We start from the raw sequence: 26,501 nt of genomic DNA, 5'->3' as shown, positions 1-26,501 counted from the left end.
AACGTACACACGTGTGATCGCACTCTACTCCTCGAAGAGGATATCCTATAGGGTATATAGGATATATCCTATATACTCAAGGATATGCTGTGAAGAAATATACCCTGTTATATACATTAAAAGAAATAATGAATTTGCCATCGCTCGTAATTTGTGCGTCTCCAAAATTATTATTCTTCGTTTCAACAATTTCTTGTACTGGCAAAGATAAAACGATAAAATGTGTTCAAGCAATCATTGGCCTTTTCGTTAACTGGGAAGCAGCTGGCATCAGTGTGGCCGGCGAAATATGTCAAAAATTCGCCTGCTGTATGGGAATTTTCGCCCGTTTTGATCGGAACCCCGCACAATGGGATCTTAAACCAGTACATGGCCTAAATGTTCACCCGGATAAGCGAGACTCGTGAATATATTTTCTATTTACTTTCAGCGAGCATCGCGCGTTTTTCGGTGTTGCTTTCACGCTCAACCTCGTCGACGGAAGTGTTGGACGGAAAGTGCAGAGAGAAACGCGTCCCGTTCTGACGTAGCCAAGGTAGAATGTCTTTACAATTGGTTTTGGTAAAAGTAACGGTATTTGTGCTGCACCTTGAATCGCACTGATACAATACACAGGTGTTACACACATGCATACCTTCGGAAACAGAAGGTGCATTCTGTGGAGTGTGAGTGGTGGAAAATGGAAGCAGAGAAAAAAGCTCGAGTGCATTGAAGTGTTGCAGTTTGTTTCCGAACCATACGAAGTAGATATTTTGCGTGTGGCTCTTGTGACGACATTCAATGTTCGATCTGAATGCCTTAAATAGTGCGATCCGTTTTGGTACGAAATGGTGGCCATCGATTGAGCGAGAAGCCAAATTTGGCTGAGTGTTTTACTCCGTATTACTATTTGCCAGTGCAAATGATCGGTTTTCGATGCTGCGGAAGCGGAAGCGTGAGCTCTATTGAGAGGTGTTTTTTTTTCATTTCAGCAGTGCTAAAATGTTGTTTGTCGTGTAACTTGTCTCTTTTAAGCAAAAAGTTTGTGTATTCGTTCAACAGTGAATTGTTTTGTGTATTTGTACCGCGCGACGAGTGTCTTATAAGATAAACGATTTAGCAAGTAGTGTTTTTATTTAATGTTTTATAAGTTATATCTCCAAAAAACCGTCCTGCTAGAAAGAAGCAGTTGCGTCAACACCGGGAGCGAAAAATAGAAAGTGAGCAAGCATACAGTTGCAAGCAGCAAATTCACGTTGCAGCAAGGTGGGATCGGTACGCGTTGGATAAATCTAGAGGATATCTCTCTGCAGCGGCACAATTTAAAGCTCATCCAAGCCGCTGAAAGGCAAAAGTCATCATCGAGCGAGAAACGGCATTTGCAACACAAACACACGTCGCAAAGCGTCGTGGAATAAGCGAACGTGGGTTGAGTACAGCCAAAGCAGACCTGCAACAAAAAGCCTCACGATCACATCACATCCCAGCAACAGAGGGTGAACCCAAGCTCACCTTTGAAATTCCTGCTCATCGCGTGTTCATCGCCGTCCCACCTGAACAGAACCCTCCTGCCCACACAACCTGTCTCGCCTGGAATTCGTCTGCAAAGTACCTTCGACGCACATATCTTCAGTCTCTTCATTCAAGGTAGGCTTCTCTGGCCGTGCGCCGCCTTGTGGCGAAACAAGTTTTCTTCTGTCCCGTTTTCCACCATATCCACCACTCGGCCCCGTTCTCGAATGCTCATCCAACGAGTGCCTTTTTGTTCGCACTCGTCCATCTTACTGGCTGGCGAATGGTCTCAAGCTCTTTCAGTCGCACGTGCACGGTTGTTTCTCCCGACCGGATGGTTCCAGTCCCCGTTCATTCCACTTTTATGGCCGGCCGAACAGCAGCCGTTGCTTGCATTTACCTTATATTGTCGTACCACCACCGTGTCTTGTTTCTTCTCTGTGCCTGATGGACGACGCCGTCTTCGGTCCCTTCTCAATAGTCACGGGCCCGTCACTTCTCGAGGCGGGGGAAACCCCAAAAGCAACCGTACACTCCATTGTACGTTTGCTTTGACCGCCATGGTGAACCGGTTTCGGAGTCGCATCCAACGGTTGCGGCAAAAAGCAAAGAAGTCGAAGGCGCAGGAGGCTGTGTGTTTTTTTTTGCTCACTCAAATGTGAACCTGGTGTAAAATGAACCTAATCGTTTCGTCATGTAACCTGAGGGATGGACGATATGCAGCTATGACTGCCAAGATCTGGCTTTCTTAGTGATTTGAGGTTGTTGATTTTCTGCGGTGGGCTACAAATCGTACGATCGCATTTTCAGCCAGATCACTGAGTTGCGATATAACAGTAAATGACAGAGCTGGTGGTGTTGTGGCATGCAAATAGCACACGCACATTTTCCCCTTGTATTGAACAGTGTGTACTGCCAAAACGACTCCGGAAAGTGTTGCTTACGGTGATGAGTTTTAGATTGAGTACGGTGAGTCGATTGTGCTATAGTAACGGTGGATTGGTGTTAAAGGAATAAAAAACAACCTTGTCGAACAAAATTAGAATTATTTTATTTAATTAAATCATACATACATACTTACATGCTGTATACATTTTTGAAAATGAGGAAAAGGTGTTATCAATCATTGCAGACAGTGCGAAGGGCTTGTTTGGTAAGCAATCCGTATTGAACTTGGTCTAAACCGAGAGTACACTAGTACCATCTTCTGAAGGTCGAAGTGGTTTATTGGTCTCGAAACGTTTACAAAAGAGTTTAAAAAACAATATCTATGGAGAAATGTTTTTTTTTCTATTTTTGTTGATCGATATATCCTATTAGGTAGCGCTAGATGCGTAACATCTTGAGCAAACATAAACACTACAGTTTCATCTGTTGAGATATCTACCAAAAACAGGCAGGGATAAGGCCAACAAAATGGAAATGTATAAAATGCGTGGTACATTTAGAAGAAAGCAGGTGCTTTGTGCTACAGAAAAAGTAAATAATGATGTGCGACGGTGTATGTTTTGTTTTCCATCCAGAAGAAAACAACCAAGGAAATTTGTGTCAATTTGGAAGGTTTAAATGTACTGTCATTGTGCAAAAACATTTGTTTGCCACTATTATTCTTATTATTCTGTCTTGGCTTTTTAGTTCTCATCGTAATGGGATGTTGATGGAAGCTGAAAGTATTCCGTTTTTGATGAAATACACATCGTAAGTTCGTTCCGATGATGTTACATTGAACTGTATGCCCCGCATTTTCCCTGGTATCTGGTGTTCTATTTTTCTAAAGATGTGGAAATGGGAACAGACACTTAAATTCAGGGATGAATCGTAGCGATTAGGTACGGGTTTTCATTCGCAAAGCCCCCTTGACCCGATACAAGCACCGTATCCATCCCGTGAGTGGAAGACTAGTAAATTATTGAACCTTCCAAAATTGAGAAAAGCATGATCAAAATACAAATTTAGGGAGAAAACTCTGGTGGTAAGAGGTTGTAATTTAATGGGAATCCATTAAAAATGCCCATCCGAACACATATGGAAGAGAAAATTGGTTATAATGATATTCATCCGTGTGCAATCGGCTGAGAGTTCGACGTATTAATGTGAACCAATGTGTAAGACGGTTTCCTAGCAAAAGATCATATTTCTGCCACTACTCCTATCAGCTGTGCTAGTATTGGTTCTGGTTCTTGCTCCGAAACCCATCCATCTCATCAGGTGGGCTTGTAAAGTGTTTCGCTTCGTAAGTTACATGAATCATTCGAATGAGTGGTCAAGAAAAGAATGAAAAGAAAAGAAGGGCTGGCTTTAGTTTTAAAATATATGTGAGAAAATCATCGATACGTGGAGGAAATCGGACGTGTGCGGGAGGATGTTAGCCATCGATCGCCGCGTGCATGCATTAGCACGTTTCGTTCCATTCACCATCAAGCAGCAAATAGTGGTGGGCTATGCCTTGTACATACGCGTTGTTTCACTTCATGCGTACTGTTTTGTTGAAACTGGTGTGGTTTTTTAAGAGGAAACCTTTGCCATGCTTTATTGTTTGTCTTTCGCTTGAAGGCAATGGTAGTATGTTTTATGTACGGATGGTTGATTAAACTGCTGTGTGTGTTTGTGTACGGTTGGATATGGTTACCGGAAAACAACGATGTTTTATTGCGTACCGGTAAGCTGTTTGGAATGGAATAAAAATAGGACGAATAGGTGGTAATATGGTCATGTGACCAGGTGCATGTGTCAGCAAATTCTGTCACAAAATGAGATTTGTCAAAGTTGAAGCAGTTTCCAAAAATACCCTCTTTGGAAGGTGACAAGAAGATAAACAGCTATTGACTTTGACCAACTTTTAATTTTTTTCATTGCAATTATGTAATGTTCGTTCGTGTATCGATTGAGCTAGTGGGAATAAGGACTCGTTTCCCAAACACCATATAATCTAGGTAAACAAATTGCATGAACACATTTGATGTTTACCTTTTGTATTATACATTTATGGACTCCCCAATGTGTGATTTTCCGACTAATAATAGTCATTTGCGGGATGTCTTACCATTCTAGTATTTGTGGGAACCATAAGGTATCTTATGATTATGCTTTTGCTGCTTTTAAATATATCTAAAAAAAATCTAAGACACTTCTTGAGATTCTTGATAAGGAATAAAAAGCTAATTGTGTGGTCAAAATGTCATCTCACTTCGCATTGAGATTTTGCAAACCAACGAATGAACCATTATGAACCTCGCGCGCTTCGAAACTAAAACCGTTCAACAGTGGAAATGTTTTATCGTAGAGACATTTTGTATATCTAATGATGCAGAAGTAACAACAATCCTCAGTAGTTTTTCTATAGAAAATCAAAACAAATTGGATTTTTAAAGAAAGTATGTAATTTCATCCACCTTTCAATTTGACGACAACCAACCAACGAACAACACTTTTGATGTCAGTTATTATTGATTTAATGAATAGCTATTGCTCTTTAGATATTACGGTATCAAAAAATCACCTATTCCGCTCCGGTCTAAATAAAACATGAATTAAATTGAATCTGACTGCTCAGCAGTATGAGTAACGTGAGAAATCGAGCAAAAGTTTATATTTTGGATAGCTCTAAAGCACGATTAGAAGTCATTAACAGCGACTTAGCTTAATAGATCTTTCCAAAATGGATACCTCATAATTACTAGACTGGATAGGGTCAGCCAGTGCTTTATTGGCAGCGGCGCCGGTCTCGATAGAACCGATCTAAAATCCCATCCGGACCAGTCCCTTGTAGTAGGAACTGACTATCCGGCTACGTGGTTAAATTAAGTGTAGTAAGCCAGAAATGGCAGGCATTACCTTTAGAAGGTCGTTACGCCAAGAAGAGAGAGAGATAAATATTGGACAAACATTCTGTTTAATGATAATATTTGGAAAATATTTTGCAACACATGAAACAAATAAATGTTTGTTTCTCTGGACACTAATATACACTCCTTCGTGCGTACCGAATCTCACGAAAGCAGCGTATTTATACCGGTTCCCTTCCTTTCTGTTGCAAAGCGCTATCTATATGAAAAACAACTAGACATGTGTCATGTAACGAAACACGTCGTCTGTGTAGGTCGTTACGTATTTGTGGTTATTGTCGAGTATGTTTATTGAAAAATCACGTACTATCGCTTATGTGTACTTTGACGATTAACAAAAAGGCTAGCACATCGTCTCTTAATAATCCACACTTAATATGTGCACCCTTACTACTCGACACTATACTCTTAATCAGTCCACATGTAATAATTAAGTTGAATGATGTGTGATAAATCATTTAGACAAAGCTGGAAACAGGTCCTAAAAAAAGCTGCCCGGAAAAGACCGAAATTCGTTGAGAAAATTCATACTCATGGTCGAGAACGGCTGAAAGTTTGTGCTAGAACAATTACCGATTAGTTGGGTTTTGAAAATCGAAACGAAGGCTATGAAGGGAGGTTCACTTCCTTTAGAGGTGCATTGTAGACATGGTGGTATAATTTTTAAAACCAGGAATAATGACAAACTTCCTGTCTGCGACGCAGAAAAGGTTTCCTTTTAGATGCTTGCGCAGAAGGCTACGAAGGGCGTGCTTGTTTTTTCAAGCATCTTGTGTGCTGTATATGTGGTGCTGTATAGTGAAGTATTAAGATAACCGCTCAAAGATACTAAATGTAAGTGGTAAATTATTCTCAAGAGGTCTCCATAACGTGTGTACCATTTGTATTGTCTCGATCGGTATGGGCCGAGAGTGGAATTAATTATTTTGTGAAATTTGGAAAACATCAAAAACGCGCTTTAAAACAGTTTTGAACTATTTTAGTGAAAGAAGCTATCTTTTGGTATTTATGTTTTTGCACTGTTTTCTCATAGCATACGAAACAGTAAAGCTACTGTACTGTGAGATTAAGATTCATTTTCAAGTGATCATTTGTGTGGTTTTTGTGCCGCTGTATATATATATATATAGGTCATTTGGGAAAACGATTGTTATTTTTTCATACATCTTACATTCATTCACCCGTCCTCAGACGTTAAGCTGGAGATAATCAGCTGTTTGAGTACTGTGCGTTTCGGTGGTATGAGTTTCTATGAACCGATCTCCACTGAAACGTGTCATGTGACCCGGTTGGCAAAAAAGTAAGGCACACGTTTATTTTTGGGTTAATACTTTTCAACAACTACGAGGTTTTTCTCCCCTTTCGTAATACCTTCAGTTCTATTTGGTTTATGTGTTGTATATTTACTGTGCATGTGAAAATAAAACATTTCTACATAATATTTGTTTTATTCCCTATTGTTTTACGTTGATCTAAATTATTCTTTGCAGGGAGAGTATTCTAGCAAAAATACCATATTTTCTTTTTTATATGTTACCATTTTAAAGTTTGCATAAAGCATCCATCGATTTGAAACTGTTGGCCTGAAGTTTTGCTGTAAAATGTATAAGCCTCTTTCGCGAATTCAACTTTACTTTCTCCAATTTCCGGTCCATAACATCAGCCGGCTGGCACATATTGCCTACCTAGGAAAATCTAAATGTAGCATAAGCAGTACGGTTTAATTGTGAATGTTAAACTGCAACTTCCCTGTGAAAAGTAGAAGATAAAAGCGACAACACGTGCACGTGATGGCAAGAGATTGTGAATATTATACCGGGGCAGTAAGGGAGAAATAGTTCGTGATGAATTTTTCATGACCATCCATAGACTGCATTTGACTTTCGGCACAGCTTTCGTGCCGCTTTTGTTCGCAAACGGTGTTCGATAAAGCAAAATGATCACTTGCGCGGATGTGCTCTGATTGCGGTGGAGTAGTGTAAAACTATAGTGACTATTACAGGTACCTTTACAGGCTTCCTCTATGTTGGTGCGACAAAATAAGTTCACACATTTGATATAACCAATGTGGGGGTTTCAATATCAACTGTTCGAAGCGGGAGGTTGGAGAAGCCTTATTTTTTTGTGTTTTTGTGAACAGAGCAATTCATATGAATCTTTAGCGAGGAGTCATTCGAATCACATCACGAAGCGACTCTCAAAAACTTAATGATTCCTTTGAGCAGTGGTCTATCATGCCCCTTGGGGGCCTAATGGTAGTTGAATTAGGTCTAATCTGAATCAGATTCATCCACTACTAGTTATTTCCATAGCAAATATCGTATCATTTTGGATTGTGCCTTTATTTTAACCCATTGCGGTGTCATTAGAGGTCTTTCTCTGATGATCCGAAAAAAGGTTATTTTCGGGATTTATAAAGAGACTTAAGGATTACTTTCTCCCAAAAGTTTTTTTTTCATTTCAAACTGGATGGTTTGGCTGTATTCTTAAACGCTATTTTTCAAACTCTTAAAAAAAACTGAACTGAAAACTAAATCGGCAGTAGCTTGTGTACTCTTCTTGTTTGATTGTTGAGTAAATTTTCTTTTGAACTATGTTTACCAGCTATGGGTTTCGTACGGGTTTCGGAACGGTGCCATGTGGTAGGAAATGCATCTGATTTAGGGAAAAGTTTGAAACAAACAAACCACCTGAGGCGTGAAGGTGTTAATGATGTGCAACGATTTTCTTTTACAGATGCATCAATATATAATGGTACGTTTTATCAAACACTTGAACGCTGTGATATACGAGTGTATGGATTTTGTACTTGTACTTGTAAAAATCCCAATGGCAGTGTAATCAGGGGTGAATGCCTTTTTTAAGATAAAATAATTTTATAGCGAGAAGAAATATAGTTTCACGTGACTCTGCAGACAGTTGCTAGGTGCCGTCCGTAGCCAGAAAATAGCTTAGCATGTTACTGAGCAGTGAAAAGAGAATTGAAAATCGGTTGGGCCGACGATGTAGTGACTCGCGCATCACTAGTCACCGGTCCCGAGGTTGGTTTTCTTTGTGGGGGTTAGATGTATCGGTTAAGATATCGCGTAACGCTTCGGCATCATAATTATGCAACCGAATAGTTAGCGAAAGCGCGGAAAATAGCTTGCGATTTTAGGCTTCGACTCGAACTCCCGTGTACTGCTGCAAACCAAAGGCGGAAAACGGTCGCTACCATCAAGCTTCGTGTGTTCCACGACTGGGTTACTGAGCTGGCTTTAATAGTAAGGTGCTGCTGTTGTATTTAAGCGCTAGGGCTCCTGTAGGGCATGTGTGGGATGTCGATTAGCGCACTACCAGCGAACCGATTTTCCCACGAAACTTTTTTCAGGCTTGGGTCTTGTAAAACTTACATTCGTTATTTCACCCGTTATCTTTGCATGTAAGCCTGTTTTTTTTCGCAGTAATGTGAAAATAGCAACGTCTTTCAACGTGATGTTGTGTGTTTCTGTGTATAGGTTCATATTTCCACGAGGATGTGTTTACATCCGCTGGGTTTCAAGTTATGGCAGCTGCAGGAATTGAATTTCCGTTTGGGACCGGATAATTGAAACGCCTGCCTAAATGAAGTGCAGCACAATACTCATCGACATCATTGCTGCACATGTTCATCCACCATGGGCTGTGCAGAGGACGATTCGGGTCATGCGTTGGTAAAACACATGTCGTCTAGAGGCTACGGTTGGGTTGGTGAAGGATCGCATAAGAGATCGACCAATAGGAAACTGGGACAGATGGATCTTCCTCTGCGGCGGTGCGCAGGATGATCATGAAACTTCGCACCGGCATATCGCACAAGGGATGAAACGGAAATAAAGATAATCGTGTTAATGGTACCCTGAGGGATTGTGAAGACGATACATGGCTATGTGTGGTTTTCGCTGTAGGACAACATTTGTTAGCGATAGGAACTACCAGATGCACTTCTTTCAAAGAATATTTAGCTGCACGATCCTAACACCATGTGCACCATGTCTTAGGGTGATAAATGAGCATTAGCTTTGCGCAACATCATCGACGGAAACATATGGAATAAGTTTAAAGTGTTGAAATGTACAACACTTCTTTTATTACTTGAAGTAGAGATTCAACTTTTCGAACGATGCTTCAATTCGCTGTGAAGGAAAATGATTGTTCGGCAGTAAACAAAAATTATTTATAGTGCGGCGTTACACGGATGCTTCGGTTCGATGTTTTAGCACATTCTGATTTATAAACAGTGCAAAACACAGACCATAAATATTCCTTCTGGCGAAGATTAAAAATATCGATTCTGTTAAACATATACAGCCGGTGCGAAACCTGTATGCGGACGAAATCATCCAGCCAGAAAACTTAAGTGTGAAATTAAAAATAGCGTCTAATGTTCCTTTGCAACAGTGCATCACGGGACTGTGAAGGTAAACAGCGTTTTTACTGATCTCTAGGACCGGCTTAGGTTTTCAAACTACTTTTGCAGGTTTCGGTCTGCTCGGCATAGGCAAGCGCGTTTTTATCCTTGGTTACATTTGTGTTTTGTCGTATAATTTTTCACACAACTGTGTTTGTTAAGCAAAGGTCAGTATAGTGACGACCGTCTCTAAATTTGAAGACAAGACGACAGCTTCTACGATCACTTCTATCAAGAACAACCATTGGAAAGCAACGCTCAAACCCGCCGCAATATGTGTATATGTGTGGATCTTCTACAGTTATTTTTACTAGTGATGTTTCGAAATAAAAGCTGACACGACGAGCGCAGGTTATTCGGACTAAATTATGCTTTTGTTTTCCCCATTTATTACCTGGAAGGCAGGCTTTGAAAAGTAAAAATCAAAACAAAATTATGCTCACGGGTAATTTACGTTAAAATACAATACCCTGTGCCTGTGTGTTTGCAATCCAACGGACGATCATCGTCCGAGCCGGAGCTATTTTTATGCCGGTCTAATCCGGAAACGATGTCGGTGCAGGTCAATCCCGTGTCCCAGTAGACAGTGGTTGCCGACATGCCAGGGTGCCCTAGGTGTGGTATTAAATTAGAGTGATTCTGATCGGGGTGAAACTGCACGCTCGGATTGGCATGCGATTCAACGATCGGCTTGGATGGGACAATAGCACCCCCGATCAGATGATCGGGGGGAAAATAGAGAAAGTGAAGCAATGATCTGTAACAAATTTCATGGTTCAATCGGTTTGGACTTTGGTTCAAGCCTCAAACGGTGGCTCCTGTTTACCCGCACAGCCAGATAGATACTGTGGGATAGATAGAAATGCATCCGGTAAGCTTAATTTATTGGGATATACCAATTTCTTTTACGAGAGTGTTATATCGTTTCTTCCACCCTTGGGCCGTTGTTTGGAGGGTTTAACAGCTTCACTCAAATCATAGATCGATGGTGAGAGATTTATTTAAACGTTGTTATGTTTGTGCTTGTGGAATGTGGTTAGTCATGGAACTTGATTCTGTCGCAAGATTTTCACGTTGTATTGTTCAGTAGTACAAATGTGCTTTTTGAAATTTACGAGCATTGCATTATATTCATAATAGCGGTGCCAGGTTTAAAATGCAGTTGAATATTTAACTGACTGTGCAGTTATGTCGTTTTATTTGTGTATGAAACGTCTTTTTCTTCTTCTGTAATCATTCATTTATATTGCGGATTTGGAAGTTATTGCTAAGCTTGTTTATATAGAAAATAAACATATTTACCCATGCTACTTCTCTGTACGCTGAGTTGATTCCAAAACTGGTCGGTTGTGAACTTTACAAGTTCCGTTTGAAGAAATGAATTGATTAAAACAGAACTTCGATAGTGTATTAGCCAAAAACTACATGATTTTTAGACTGTTTTCTCAAAGTGCTACAATAACCAGGAACCACATACACAGAATAGATAAAAAACAAAAAAGTAAAAATCAATAACCGTCTGGGTCGAGGATGAAAGGAGACCAATCATTACTTACATTGAAATATAGCATCAAAAAATCAATAATCATGTGCTTGGAAAAGTTCTTCAGAGTCGCAGGGGTGAGTTTTCCGACAATCACCTTTTCAAGGCACGCCATCGCTAGCATGGTCAGACAACAACATCGCTGTGGAATATTCATGTTGAAAAAGTGTGAACTCAGGAGCTAGAGGGACCGTTTTGTCTACAGACTGATTTGATTCCGGCTGGGAAGGACAAACGGAGAAAAGAAACAATTTTACATGTTTTCTGCCATGTTTTGCTCGGTAGTTCCTAGCACATGCACGAAAACATTAGTTGTAGTAGGTCAAGGTGTAATGACCTCTTTTTAATGAATATTGGAATGGTGCACGAAGAAAGCTTTTCGAAATATGTTCGTAGTACTGCCAATGGAAATATCGTTTCGACACATTCGCTTCGAATGGCTTTTGCGCTGCAGTGACATTAAGCGTTATTATATGGATTTCAAAAATTAATTCGATCAAGCAACAGCATGGTATAGATGCAAATTTGGACATGGTTTCGATGCAATCAATCCATTCAGTGGCCATGTTGTGTCCTTGGTTATAGTAGCATGATGCTGACGGTGAATTCCTTCCATAAAGTTTTGAGTAGTGAAGAAAGAATATAGTTGGGCACCGTTATTGGTCGGATTGATTGATCGGTGGACATAAAGCTGTGCGTAACTCTGTAGCTGATGGAAGCTTCCAATGCCAATCGTTATTACCCTGTGTGATTATACCTATGATTCTTAGTGGGATGATAGGCTACGGTGGTGTATAATAGCCTAAAGCCTTTTTATGTATATGTATAACTTTTTGTGTTATAGAAAAGTTTGATGTTCATGTAGCTTTTTGAACGCTACAGTGAAGAAGTTAATAAGCAACCCTATGTGCGTGATACTGGCTTTGGTAGAGGGTTTTCGGAGTTGCACAATGTCTAGAGATTCGAATCATTGAACGTAAAGGAACGGAAGTAAAACAAAATCAATTTCTCTACACATGATTCGGATAATTGTGCGAGTGTCTGTTTCCCCACGCGTTCTGGTAAGCTACACGCACCCAGTCGCCGTCGATAGAATGTTAAAAGATGCACATTTTGAAACCCTTTATTTAAGCCCTTTCCATGTTGCATCGGTGAATGAACATTAGGTACAAAATCAGATACATGTTATTCTGACGATGAGAAAGGCGTCGACTAGAAACTTGTATACTCTTGTGCAGTAGAATTTTTTCAAAGGGTTGAACGTTCGTTATGCGAATATGTGTGCATTCTAGCAATAATTAGTCATGGTACTGGCATAAATCTGTTCGTTCCCTCACGTTTGCTTATGTTCTCTGTGGAGTAATTTTATTTGCTACAGAATCAGTTCATGTGCAAATGGGTACCGTTTGTTTTTAAATAACACGCCAGGTGGTCGTTATTGTTGCTGATATACGGCAACATGGTGGACTGCTGCACAAAGCTGAACTTTGTGATGGTTCAGCCGCTCATACAAAATATTTTAAGCTTTTTAGTGCTATAGAGTGTGTTAATTTTTTTTAGTAAATAATTGTATACATCCCAATTGTAATTGTATTTATAACTTCAATTATTACAATTATTTTGTCACAATCATAATTGTATTTATAGTAAATATAAGATATGTTAAAATGGCGAAAGTGATATAAAGATAATTGTAAGGATTGATTTTTTTTATTCAAGATAAACGGCCAAGGTCGTATTGTTAAAATTTAGACTCATCAAGTAGTAACAATTGTCTTGTAAAATGAATCTCGAGTTATGGTAGTGGAGGCAATGAGTACAAGTATAGAACGAATAAAACATAACTCATATAAAACCGTTGATACATAACATTATCTTTGAGACAAAATGTGAGCTCTTTTGTAGATTTCATTTTCTAGATATTATGGCTTCAGCAAAGCAACTATTTAAGTTTCCGTAAAGAAAAGGGAATGAAAATATGATTATAAGAATATAACATAATTGTTCTCTTAAACTGAGCTGTTTAAGCTGTGCAAAGAACTATCATCATATTTTATTAGTAGTTGTTTGAACAAAAATGGGTGTATTCAATTGAAAAGGGGAGGATGCAAAGATAACATCGTCTGTTTTTTTCTACGAAGGAAACACAAGCATCTGTTTTAAACCATAAATAATATGACCAATAAAATAAGAACCGTTTAACGATATTAAAATGTAGACTAATTTTTTGTCATATTTTATTCCCATTCTAACTTATCGTTCTTGACTGTGTACAGTATAACTCATTTGATGCAAATGATTCTCTTTGTTTCAGATTACTAACTCGGGATGATGGCTCCTTCTCCTTCAAAAAGTTCGAAAACACAACATCCATCTTTCTTAATAACAGCAGACTCGGTAGATACAAGTCCAGTTCCTTCGAGCCCGCCAAGTACAGGTAAATTCAAACAATGGTACTTATTCAACCGTTTTTATTATCCATAGAGAGTAATTTAACTATTTTTTAAATAAAACCATACATCTGAAGGTTTGCTTATTTGCTATAGGTATTTATCGTAATTGAGTACTAATTTCGTGCATCTCGCAAACACTATATTTGGTGAATTGAATTTATCCGATTTCCTCTAGCATTGTGTCTGTCGTGACCGATATTGGTTTGTTATTATTTTCACTTTCCATAAATTAGCGGTGGTCTTTTTCATCGGAGGCAAAACATAGGACTGTATTGCTTAAATGGAGGCATTGCAATATATGCGTGTGCCAAACAGAGAACCCTGGGTGTTTGCATATGCTCTGTTTTCATTTCCCCACTATTTTTCGTGAAATTTCTTTACTCTGCTTTTCCTTTTCGTCCCAAGCGTATGCCATCGGCACAATGAAAGAGAGAGTTTGTGGCAAAAGTAAGTTATCACTTTTCTGTGATGATGGATTTTGCCTCTGGTGGTAACCAGCTACTGTGCTTTTCCGAAGATATGCACACATGTCAATGCCATGCTGTCATCTATGAAACACTTTCTACGGTACGTCTTGAGCATGTTTTCGATAATGAGTGCGTATGAAACTTGAGTCTGTTTATGTGAAACAACTGGCGATGAACAGTTGTCCATCGTTCAAAGTTACGTGCGATGGAATGCTTTCTAATTTGTACGATATGAGTGTGGGGTATCCATAGTTCACACAGAAATTACGATGATAGCAAATCTAGCTGAATTAGTTGGAACGAGCATTATGTAATGGTTTTGATACATCTATTTTTTCGATTATTTAACATCGATTGGTTGCAAGACAGTTTCAAACCCTAATTGGGCTGTGAAAGTCGAAACTATGTTTGTATCACACACCATAAATAATTAATTTTGTTAATAAATGCTGGTCAAGATCATTCTGGTAATTGTAACATATTTTCTTTCTTTTGTTTTCAGATGCGCCAAAATCACAATGTTCCTCACTATCTGATGGTGAATCGTTTGAATGCTACGGTGATAACGACATCTCTATCTCAGAAGCTGGTGGTGTCGATCTGGAATTGGCGCCACATTTGAACTCAACAACGGTTGCGTAAGTAACTTTGTAACACTCTGTGTTTGCATGGTAAGACTGTAGTACGACAAGGATTAACATATGCATGTTGCGTTCTTTCGTTTTATGTATCTGGCTGGTGGTAACAGTGAAAGCAATGGTAATTCGAACAATCCAACTAATTCCGGAATTACCAGACATTCGTGGAGCCGGACCAGCCTGCGTGGTGCACCTAAAAGGTTCGTTTAGTAATGGATGTGTCAAAGTCAATTGGAAAGTAAATCACAAATAAGATAATAAGTGTCTATTCAGTGTCTAGCTTAGAGCAAAATTCTAGCTGAATACTGAAGCAAAGCGTTGCTGCATTCAAAACAGTAATGAAAAACAAGAAAATAGGAAATGTAATGGAAATCCCAGATTTTGATCGATCATGTATGTAGCGTATCGCAAGAAAAAGCTTGACAATTTGAGCAAAAGTTGAAATTGAAGCTTCGTTAGAACTTTGTCCCACTGAAAGTTATTGATCACAGTTCATAGCAAAATGCATAGAGCTCAATATAAATATAAAAAAGATACTGAGACAAACAAACATCAAGTAAACATCAGTTTTATTTCACATATGTATGAAACAAGTTGGTGCTACAGAGCAGTTTTTCGTCTACTCCCAAACATTAAGCATGGTTTTACTATGCAGTTACGACCCAAGTTAGAAGTGTTGAAGTTATGTACTACAAAAAGTAAACAGTTCAAACCTCAATACACTGTAATGCGATCTAGATAAAGTAAAGAATAATGGCATCGTTAGTTCAAACGCAAACGCACAAAGATATCCTTATTGCCTCGTTTTTGCCTATGATTTGTACAATACTAGGGCAACATTTATAAACAAATTTAATTTCCGGTTATAAAACAAGTTTTAAAAAGATAATATTGTAATATTGACATATTAATTTTAGTTTAAAAAATTCGATTGCGGTTGCAAAGATTACGTAGCACGATTGTAGTTAGCAGATGTTTAAAAGTAATTGATTTCGATGACGAATCGTCAACTAATGATAGATGAACTCGGGACATAACTTAAGGTATTCATACGGTAATGAAACGGTTAGAACTATTATTAGTTATTCACAATATTGAAAAGTATTGAGTAGTTATTGAATAGTTTGCTATAGAACATGTTTGTTAGAATATGAAATAATATGAATGTTGAATAACTACATATTCTACTATAAAAGCGGTTCTATGTAATTGAACTAGTACTGTGATGCATAAACATAGGTACTGTCGAAGTGGCGCACTGTTTTACGTTGCTTAATTTATAATGTTTAGTTGTTCTGTTTAAATGGCAAAGATGCGATGTTTCAAAGATGAATTATTTAATTCATGTGCAATTAAATTAATATAATTAAAAATAACTTATTCAGATATCGATTGCAGCTCTTTATTTTTTTATCTTAAAAAGCTATTTTGTTGCATCATGATTAAGTGTGTCAAGGTAATAGAACATTATTCAAAAACAATGCCAAGCTTTTATTTATAAAAAAATATGTGAAAATCCACATTAAGTTTCTAAATGGTCAGTATTAGAAGAAAATTTTACCAAAAAGTTCTCAATCATCAGTAAACTAGCTTTAAGAATGGAATTTTCAATCACAATTTTTCAAATGGGTTCAAAGATGCAAATATTTCTTCAACATCTAGTTCAACTAGTGACAATTGAGCATATCATCCGCATTAAAATTTGTTGTGAGCTTGATACAGGTTGAAAATTATTGCTGATTGACTACAACTTTTTTTTCTGTTACGAAAGATCAAAAAAGTTTACAGTACTGGTAGATATTTTATTTGAGGTAGATTCTACTAAATTTTCTACGAAATATTAGTGAATTTTCGATGTAACTAAGATCATAGAATTATAAAATTGATAATAGATATTTATCATATGTCGTTCCATGATAAATCCATAATGACTTTGCCTCCTTGTAACGTTCTGACATTTTCACTAACAAGTAATTTAAAAAACGCCCGAAACGGGTTAAAATATAGGGTTATATCTGTGGAAGTTTAGATAAAATGTCGATATAGCGATTAGGTAAAATAATAAAAATAATTAATTAAAATGCATAGAGCTTTGAATGAAACAAATATGAAACGTAATCGTACTTTGATTTAGGAATGATAGACTCTCGGCTATATACTGCTGGGAAATGCAAGGATGCAGAACATCTGTAGGTTTATTGTTCAAATTGGATTTTGGAAAATAATGTAGTGCGCTTTGATTCCACAGTTACAATAGTTGAAGTGTTATTCATGTTTGTTTGTTCAAGGATGTTTGTAGTGTTTTTTTAGAGGACTTTGGAAGGATAAAGTTTAATGTTGAATGAAGTTTGTATTACTAGTTTCATTATCATTTATTCACTTACACTTATTAAAACTTATTCCTATTTTTATTTTTTATACTTATCTTTCAGTCACAACGACAATCTACCTAACAGGCGCTGGGGATCAATGAGACAGTAAGTATACCTCATTATTTGTGTGATAATTTGTTAGGGGATTTATCGAACTTCCTTATGTAGAAAAAAAAGTATTATTTTGCAGTGTTCCACATTATGTCATCAACAACTAGTAACTAACAACTTGTACAACTAGTGAAGACTACCATAATCATGAAAAAATGCTTCCCAATTCCTAATAAACTTAATGCAACGAGTGTAGCGTTTCGTGTCTCTTTGGGTATCACGGCTGTGAGTGTATTTAATTGAAAAAAATATAGATCGATGCGTGCAATGAGAGAAAGTGGAGATGGAGAATGCTGTAGCGTTTTTGTTACAAGAATTGTCACACCACAGTGTGAAAGTGTCATAAATGAAAAGAAAAGAGTATGATAGAAAGTATGGTTGTATGTAAAAGGAGAAAACATTATTACTGTTTTATCCAGGAACATGCTATTTGCTCATTTTCTGTTTTCAAAAATATTGCTTTTAATTTGTAATATTATTATACATATTGTACTTTAACATATTTTTTTATAATTTCCATTGTTCAATGTGAGCGTATTACTTACCAACGCATCGCGGTTGAATTTACTGTGTATTTGTTTGACTATTGGTGGTGATTTTACAGTTGGTTATGTGTATGCGTTGAGATTTATACATTAATTGGATGAAAGTATTCAGCACGCGAGCGACACGTTTCTATCTACCTGTTTTCTTTTCCCGACACATGCTGTTTCGTTTATACAACGGAACGTTTGGGGTTTTTTTCTCGCTAACTTAGGAACGTTTAATTTTTTTATGAATCCCTCAGGAATGTTATGTCTATTTTCCTTGGAAAATTGTCCATTGTCCCTAGATGATTGCGTTGTGCCAGAGCTATTTTTGTTGTTCAGTATAGTATAGTCTCAATAACTATGATTCATAAAAATAATTATACAAATGCTTGCGGAATGTAAAAATATTTCTGAAACGTTGAAAGCTTTCGGCCCAGAGTTTCTGGTACCGATTGCTGAGATTATTTGGTGGAGAGAAAACAAAATCATGCTTGGCTATCTTGGGTGACATATAATCGCCACGCGTAAAACTGGTAAAAAATGGATGGAAAAAAATATTTGAAAAAAATCAACAAAACATAAATCCATTTGCCTGCCTGCCTGCTGCACACGCATGTAGTGTTGAAACGTATCACACAGACAGCCACACCGCGAAGGCTTTGCTGCGATATCCAATAAAGCGCGTTCCACGTACATGTTGTCAACAGGCAAGCAAAAATAACATAACGTACATAGTGTTAGTTGGAGCCGTTAGCGAGCCCCATCGGCTGTCAGAGTGCTGTGGTGTCATGCATTTGCCTGCCAGCCTACCGTTCAGCACAATCAAACAAAAGTTGTCAGTTGTAGTCGTACTGTTGAATCGCTGGCAAGGTAGAGACAAAGCGGTAAACGAAATCCAAACTGCACGAGCTGTGGTACCGCAAATCATATTTGCGTACACACCCTACATAGTGGAACCCAGCCGATCGAGGTGGAGGGATCGGTCGGAAACATTTCTGCTCTCGTGACGAACAGCTTTCCCTGTGCGCGTTCGATGATATCATCCGGTGTGCAAAAACCCACAGTGAATGTGAATTTGTTCTGTTACTCTCGATTTAGTGTCAAAGGAGATTTTGGAATTGCGACACTGTTGAATCAATCTGATTTTAAGCAATAGTGAAACATTGAACCGGCTTGAAGATAATGTTTCAACCCTCGCGCAATCAACTGAAGCTAAGTGCTTCCAGGTGACGAAGCGAGAAATGTGCAGTCCTGTGCACTAGACTGCGAGTTGTATTTTGAACGAGTTGTATTTCAATTTGTGCACGAGCACTTCCATTCGAGCGGTGTGGCGCTTGAAGTATTTTAATGTGTAGTGTCACATGTGTGCTATGTAGTGTGTGTGTGATGTGTAATGCAAGTGTTTGTTAATCAGCTGATAAGACAAAGATTGCAGCCGTGCGAACGAGAGTGAAAATCTTGTATCCATTATTTAAAAGAATGAGTTCATGTATATCGTGTAGATCTTCATCAATGGTATAAATTGATTAGTGCAGAAGTGTGATTAAAACAGGGATAGTGAATCGGTAACGTGAGTTCGCTAGTATTGCTACCTTTGCGCGACATAACAGTTAATTGAAATTCTCGATCCCGTAAGCGTTCCGCGTTACGCGGCCAGTCGTCCCCCAAACACCATGGATAACCTTTATAAATTGATGGTGTATAACAATGCTAGAAAGTTTGTATTAACCCACGCCCCCGTGGTTTGACCGCGTGCGGTGTTGTTGAATTCTATCTGGACGTTACGCATCCATAGGTTTACTTTGTTGTTGGGTGATACATGTAGGCTTGTGGACGTGCACTAAGGGCTTAGGAAAGCGGGTTGGTTGTGTAAAAGTCGGTTATGCATATGTTATTGTTTCGTCTCATTTATGTTGCCAGCACATTCGGGTCTCTAGGTAGCTCTATCCCTATCTAATCTGCTTAGTTGGGTTTTTAGTTGGAAGGCTTGGTGCTGCTTAGCGCGGTGTTAGTATGGATCGGCATAATAGTGATTTTGATGTACGTGTAGCGACGATGGATACTGAGACGATTTAGGAATATCTGGAAACAGCATGAAAGACGCCAACAGGGCATTCATCCGACAAATTGTTTGTATGTTTCTTTTCGATGTTGAATAAAAAGGAATCATTTTGAAACTTGATAGGTTGATAGGTTTAGTACATAATACATTTAGTCTCCAAAGTACATGGTAAATGATATGCGTGTATTCGCATATTTTGAAATATTTCAGCTGAGTTAATTTACAGCACATAGTTCAAGAAAACTCAAAAGAAATTGATCATCTAATACAATGTTGTTTTTTTAGAAATGATTTGCCCGTATTTTTTTTAATTCAAGAATATATCAATTATATGCAATGGAACCTGCGGACAAATGCCGAGAAACTGCATCAGTTGATGAACTAGGTTTTACAGTGTGTAGTGAATAAGAATATTGTTTTGAAATCATTGTTCGGTGTTAAATTCCGTTTGTAATGTAACATTTGTTTACTGGTACGTGTATGCCGCATATCATACACCTGTATCAAATGAAAACAGGCGTGAATTCGCGTCTTATCGCAACTGAACTCGTAGAGCACTTACGTTTTAAAGGAAGACGAGTACCATGCGGTAGCAAAACATGCTTCAATATTTTTTGCAAGTGATATTTGTCGATTATGAACTAAAGCTGATGTTGTTGGTTAAAAGTGACGAAGAGGAGATAAATCGAATATAAATTTTTTGTCAACCCGATAAATAAGATTCCATACATAAATATACTATTAGAATTATTTCAGTATTATTGAAATCATTCATAAATAAAATCCAAATTCTATTTTATAATTGAGTAATAAATATTAAGCACGGTGCATCGACACAATTTTGTGTTCGGGAACTCCAGATCGTACAATTGCGTCATATGATGGGACACGCGAAATAATACATCGTTATCAGCTACTGGTTTATATTAATTATTTTATAGCCTCTCTGTTGCTTCCATGGACGGTTTTCGGCGGGCTTTGGTAGATGGAAAACATGAACGAAGTCAAAAACTTGAATGCTTTGTAGTGCATTAGTTCTATAAATTTGTTTTTACTTATATAAAAAAAGAAAAGCAGAATAGATTTGAATATTTTTACCGAGAAAACTAACTGTTGAAAATGCAGATTTCTATTGGAGCTACTGATATACTAATCATCAGTAGCTCGCATAGAAGCATGTACTACATATACTAAATTTAATTTACTGCGAAATGAGTACTAAAGCATAATCTTTTTTACTACTTTAATTTCAGCAGTTCTGGCAAACGACAGCTGGGATCCAATGCCTTAGCAAAGTAAGTTTTGAGACGAATGATCAAGCGATGATTGAATGTCAGTGATGCTATAATTGATTTGTTGTGTATTGTCTTAACTCATTTCAATTTTCTCGGAATAACGTGAAATAGTATGTGTAACCACATATGTCTAACCGTGCTATGCCCAGAATGTTTTGTGCAACTGAAAAAAGTTTGCTCCGGTGGAATGTTATCTAAATTTCTAACTTTCTTTTTGCCCTCAATTGCACAGTCCCAATTGGGTTGAACTGTAATGGTTTCTTATAATGAGCCAGTTGTATGGCGCCCATCGTGTCTGAATAAGACTACCCTGTCGACCTTGGTGGGAGAATGTATTAACGGGTGATTCATCCTTTTTTGACAAAGACTTCATTTTAGTTTTTTCATAATTTGATGTGGCGGATAGTCTTCTACAAAGAGCTATTTGTCCATTCAAAACAAAAAGAGATGTTGAAATGTAGCCAAAAGTACGTAAACGAGTGGTTAACAGGTAGCGTGTAATTCGCCACTCGCTTCTTAAATCTGCCGACACTTTTAAAACCCCATTGAGAGGTAACCATTGGTTAAAGAAAAATTCAAATGTTGTCATTGGGCTGAACTATTTTTAAAATGATTGCTTAAAATTAATTAAATGATTTAAGCTATATCACAATTTTAATTTGGACTAGAACCGGTTTATAAATTCCACATCTTTATTAGTTGCCAACATAATAAAGTATCCACTTCCATGTCAATGGACAATGAAATTATAAAGTGTAAGCTTAAATATAAATTACTTGTTTTGAAATATGTTTGATAAGTACAAGTGCATCAAACAAGTAGGAACCAAACTACGTTTAAGAGCCATTGAAACAATAACCCTTGTGCTTCTTAAAGCTGCTATAATGAGAACAGAGTGAGAGAAAAAGCCTACTCAAGCACTCGTGTGCTTTATAGCAACCTGAAAGCTTCTAATGCGCATGTAGTTTTATAGCGTACAGCGGTGGTATAATGTTGACTCACATTTATTGCAACTCTAGTCATCTTTATAGATCGTCGAGCTTTAACTCGTCCGGTAGGAGTTCTAACTGTGATACGGCCGAAGACATGTACAGCGATGTCAGTTTGGAGGACGTACAAGACATAAACCATAAGGTATGTATGATTTTGAACTAGTGAACTTATGTTATTGATGTTGTAATTATGGTCAATACGGTCCCGAAGCCGTGCTTTAAACTAGTGGCATATTGACTGAACAAAATTTACAAAGAAAATGTTCCTTTAAACCATATTTTGGTTTGAGTGAATTTTTTTAGGAAATATATTACATTTACAATACTAAAAATGATGGATCATTCTGAACTGTGGGGGAAATACATAATTTAACGAAAGATGATTGTAGCACAGCAAATAGTACATAAAACGGTCAGTAGATGAAAATATATTTTAGATGATTAATGATTTGTGACATGCATCGATTGTAGTGCAAATATGCTCCAAAGAAAGTGATAGATACCAGTAATTAACTATGCTCACATTCTATCAATTTGAAACTGAGATTTCGTGTTATCGGTATGATCGGTAGTGAGCCGCAATGTACAAAAAACGAAATAAAAGATTAGTGCATGAAAGAACAAGTGGGACATTAAACGACATAGCGCTGACGTTTTCTTTTGCTTACCTGCGTGCATAATTATTTATAATGTAACGATCGATATAATGTAATGATCGATTAAATGAAGCAGAAAATTTGTCGTTTGTTGTGCTCCAGCAGCGAGCGTTTGTGGATCAAATCATTTGAGGAGAAAATGCTTTAAATAAGGTCTAACATTTGTCACTCATTTTCATATAATATACATATACATATGAAAATAATACTAATAACAAATAATAAATCATATAGTGCTGCGAGTGATGTGATGAGTTAACTGAATAAGAATAAGATAAAATCTTCAGAAGTATCCGAGAGATTAACATTTAAATTATGTCTGTCTTGATTGATCTTCATTAGGTTCATGTGATTGAATTGATGGCCATTATTCGTAATATATTATGTGGAAATCGCATTGTTAAGCATGCGTGACAATCCTATAGGTATGCTATTATATATTTCTATTTGTGCTGATAATGGAAATTCACATTATTTAATTAGTCATGGTCATTCTTCTGGGTCATTGTGCATACGTGAATTAAAGTGTAACAAATACGAAAAAAAAAATAATATTTAATAATCTTGTTTTAAATTTTTATTAGTAAAATCCTGTGATGCCCGGTGGTTTATTTGGTAGCGGCGCCGTTCTTCAAACGAGAGGGCCAGTATTCTACCAATACAAAAAAAGGAAAAGAGTAAAAAGTGGATTATTTTGAAAGCTAAATCGAATTCAGTCGGATCTTGTACCACTATCATTCGTTGCTATATCATAAGAGGTGAAAGATGAAAAATCGTTTGTGAGTGTTATTGTGACACTTGAAAAAAGTATTTGAGAAAAAAGTAACAATGAGTGGAAAATTGACCCTGTTTCCTTAAACATGGCTGCAGACAGGTAGCATTTGTACAGCGGTTGCTAACAATGGTCTATTAAGATTTAGCAGATGTAGTTGGGTGAGAAAATAGCTCAATTCAGGGAATGACTGTCAATACGCATGCAAGTTCCGATGAAGTCTAGTTTTTCACTGAATAAACATGATATTCAACGGAAAGGAAATGGTGAAAATACGCCCATGATGGAAGATTAAGATGGCGATAGTTCTTCAATGTTTTGCTCCGTTTGTTTTGAATCTTGATAGGGTAGTTTAATGTACGATACCGATGCAAATTGATACCATAACTTGATATCATGGCATACAATAAACTGCAAATAAAGAAGAATCCAACACATTTTCCGCTGAGGTCAATGTCAAATGAATGGTTCGGAAATACTTTCCCGTACAGATGTGTGATTAGTGGTGTTTGGTCCTTCCTTTTTATTACTAACACACATTTCTGGGAATGGTAAAGTGGTGATATCATACTGCCTCCAAGAAGTTGCAGCAGTAAGCGTTTGAGTGCGAAAAGTGATCTATTTTTGGTGCAGTTTGCTTACGTAAGCTTGGTATCGCCGGGAGATGATTTGTTCGCTGGTTTGCTCAAGGTCTCAAATAGCTATTTAAGAAATATGTTTTACATTTGAAATAAAATGAGATAGTGATTCTCATGGTTGCAAAATTTACACTGCTGGTTACAGATATGAAAAAGTGAATAGTGAAAAAAGTGTAACATCCAGAGATTTAATTTAAGCGCAGTGGTTTATATTTAGACTACTGCTCTCGAATTTAAGCATCAGCTGAGGTCAGCTACATGACCGTTCTCGGCGGCATTGGCAATGGAGGGACGATGCGAATATGAAGGAAATATTTAGGTTAAGTTGAACTTAGCATAGGTTAGTTTTTGAGATTTGTTCTTCGCCTGTAAAAAAGGTTTAATTGTTAGTGCAACGCGTAAATGTATTATCGGATTACCCAAAATAAGGAAAAGCGTCATCGTAGAATGAAAATTAGAATAATTGAGACGAATGAAAGACATTAAAATTAGCAGGTCTCGTTGATTCTGTTGTCTGGAAAAGAAACATATTTTCCTTTGCGCTAATGGGAGGAGATTTGGCCTAAATGGTATATTTATGCGCCAAACAAAAAGCTCACATTCGTATTGCTTGCCCCGTGTTATGCATTATGGGAAGAAATTTTTGCGTTGAGAAATTTTCAAGACAAACGGTCGATTTCGTCGCTGTTCGTGGAAGCGCTGAAGGAATGATATTTTAAAGTTGTTCAAATTAAACCAGTCTGTTTTGAGAGTCGAGCGTTTCATCCCTCTAGGTGGTCTATTGCGGGTGGAAGTAAAATTAATTCGGTTTAACGCCTAGTTCCACGATGAGCTATGAACAATCTTGTCACGGTAATTGCAAACATTTGATATCATTTTCGCAAGTTAATTTCCGCTAGATAGTTTGCTAAATGTAGGTAACGTTTTAAGAGAGAGTAAAATTATGAGGAAGCAAGAAGATGCTGGTTGTGTTAGATAATTCATAGCTCTTTCGTAGAACATTTGGAACATCTGGCGGTCAATGAGTGTACTTTTTTTGCATTCTTTGACCATTAGGGGTCCGTTATTTATGAATAAACAAAAGCGACAGCAACGAATACACTATTCAAGAGCTACTGTTTAGCCGAACGGTAAACGAAACTTGTTTGACTCTACATTAATGAAAAATGTCCGTAGTAAATGAAAAGTAACACCGAAAAAATATTTCTTTATTTTTTTTCTTGGAATTATAAATCTTAGAACGACTGACTTACAATTTGTGGTTTGGGCCAAAAATAAAAACGCTGATAATCAAATAGAACAGCATTTGCGAAACGCTGCAAAAAAGTACAGAGCATACCATGTGTTTTTCACATGAGAAATATGACGGACATGGTACAAGCGAAAAGACGAAAGATGTGCATGTTTACTCGGTGGTTCAACCGCTAAACATGATTGAAAAGTAATTAGGCAAATAATTCCAATACTAGAGGTAATAATTTAAAAGTAAATAAAACGTGTACTCCGAGAGAATTTAATTTACATGTTACGATGTTGTGATGAGAGATTCCAGGTGTTTCACTTATCTGTACATGGGATGCAACAAAACACTTTGATTCGATAACAACACTAAACTAGCGGTTACATTCGTACTCTGCGAAAAATAATTGCTAAACCAAGTTGTCCGTTGTTGTTGCGCCTCCTGCTAATCCTGAAGGGGCATTTCAGCATCAAATTTGAATGGCATGGCATCCTACAGCTTGGGAATAAACGTATTTGAATGCTATTGAGTAAAGCAATGCCAGCGTTTGCGAATGTATTGTGCTGTTTTGAAGTCGTATGTGTTATAGCAGCTGTTTTTATCTGGTTGGATGTGAAGCTGTTTAACTGGTGCTTGGAAGATGATTACCCACGCGTAGAATGAAAATTGTGTCTCGTAGTTGTTGTCGCTCGGACGACATGACCTGCGTCATGACACAATTGTGTTGAATGTTGAGCAATATGTTGCTGCACACGCCGTTCGGCGAATGGTATCCATCGGCGATGAGATCATCCAACGAAATGGTGCTATTAATTTACTTACACTTGCGGAACAAAAACGTTCGTAAGTTGTTCTAAATTGATAATAGTTTGTAGTGATCTTTGACATTTATGCTGTGAATAAATGAAATTCACAAGAATCCGTTTTTTGCCGTACGTTTGCAAATTGCTTAATGAATCACATGTGA

The 26,501-nt window shown here is 37.5% G+C and overlaps 1 protein-coding gene across 15 annotated transcripts in view; it reads left to right on the top strand.

The window, feature by feature from the left end:
* The first annotated feature begins 418 nt into the window (after positions 1–418).
* Positions 419–26,501, top strand: part of LOC128299753 (rab11 family-interacting protein 3) — a 46,762-nt gene continuing 20,679 nt past the window's right edge. For 2 of the 15 annotated variants that reach the window (XM_053035818.1, XM_053035814.1), the window contains exons 1-8: positions 419–535; positions 972–1,626; positions 13,623–13,745; positions 14,731–14,866; positions 14,977–15,066; positions 17,299–17,343; positions 21,198–21,236; positions 22,256–22,370. In XM_053035818.1, coding sequence (XP_052891778.1) covers positions 13,637–13,745; positions 14,731–14,866; positions 14,977–15,066; positions 17,299–17,343; positions 21,198–21,236; positions 22,256–22,370 — 534 coding nt within the window. In that variant the 5' untranslated portion in view covers positions 419–535; positions 972–1,626; positions 13,623–13,636. Of the gene's footprint in view, positions 536–749; positions 821–971; positions 1,627–6,142; positions 6,171–13,622; positions 13,746–14,730; positions 14,867–14,976; positions 15,067–17,298; positions 17,344–19,259; positions 19,511–21,194; positions 21,237–22,255; positions 22,371–26,501 lie in introns of those variants that run through there. The other 13 variants (XM_053035817.1, XM_053035807.1, XM_053035816.1 and 10 more) reach the window with 12 other exon arrangements.

Source organism: Anopheles moucheti, chromosome 2 (assembly GCF_943734755.1).
Source record: "Anopheles moucheti chromosome 2, idAnoMoucSN_F20_07, whole genome shotgun sequence".
Lineage (NCBI taxonomy): Eukaryota > Metazoa > Arthropoda > Insecta > Diptera > Culicidae > Anopheles > Anopheles moucheti.
This window is presented reverse-complemented; position numbering and strand designations above follow the sequence as displayed.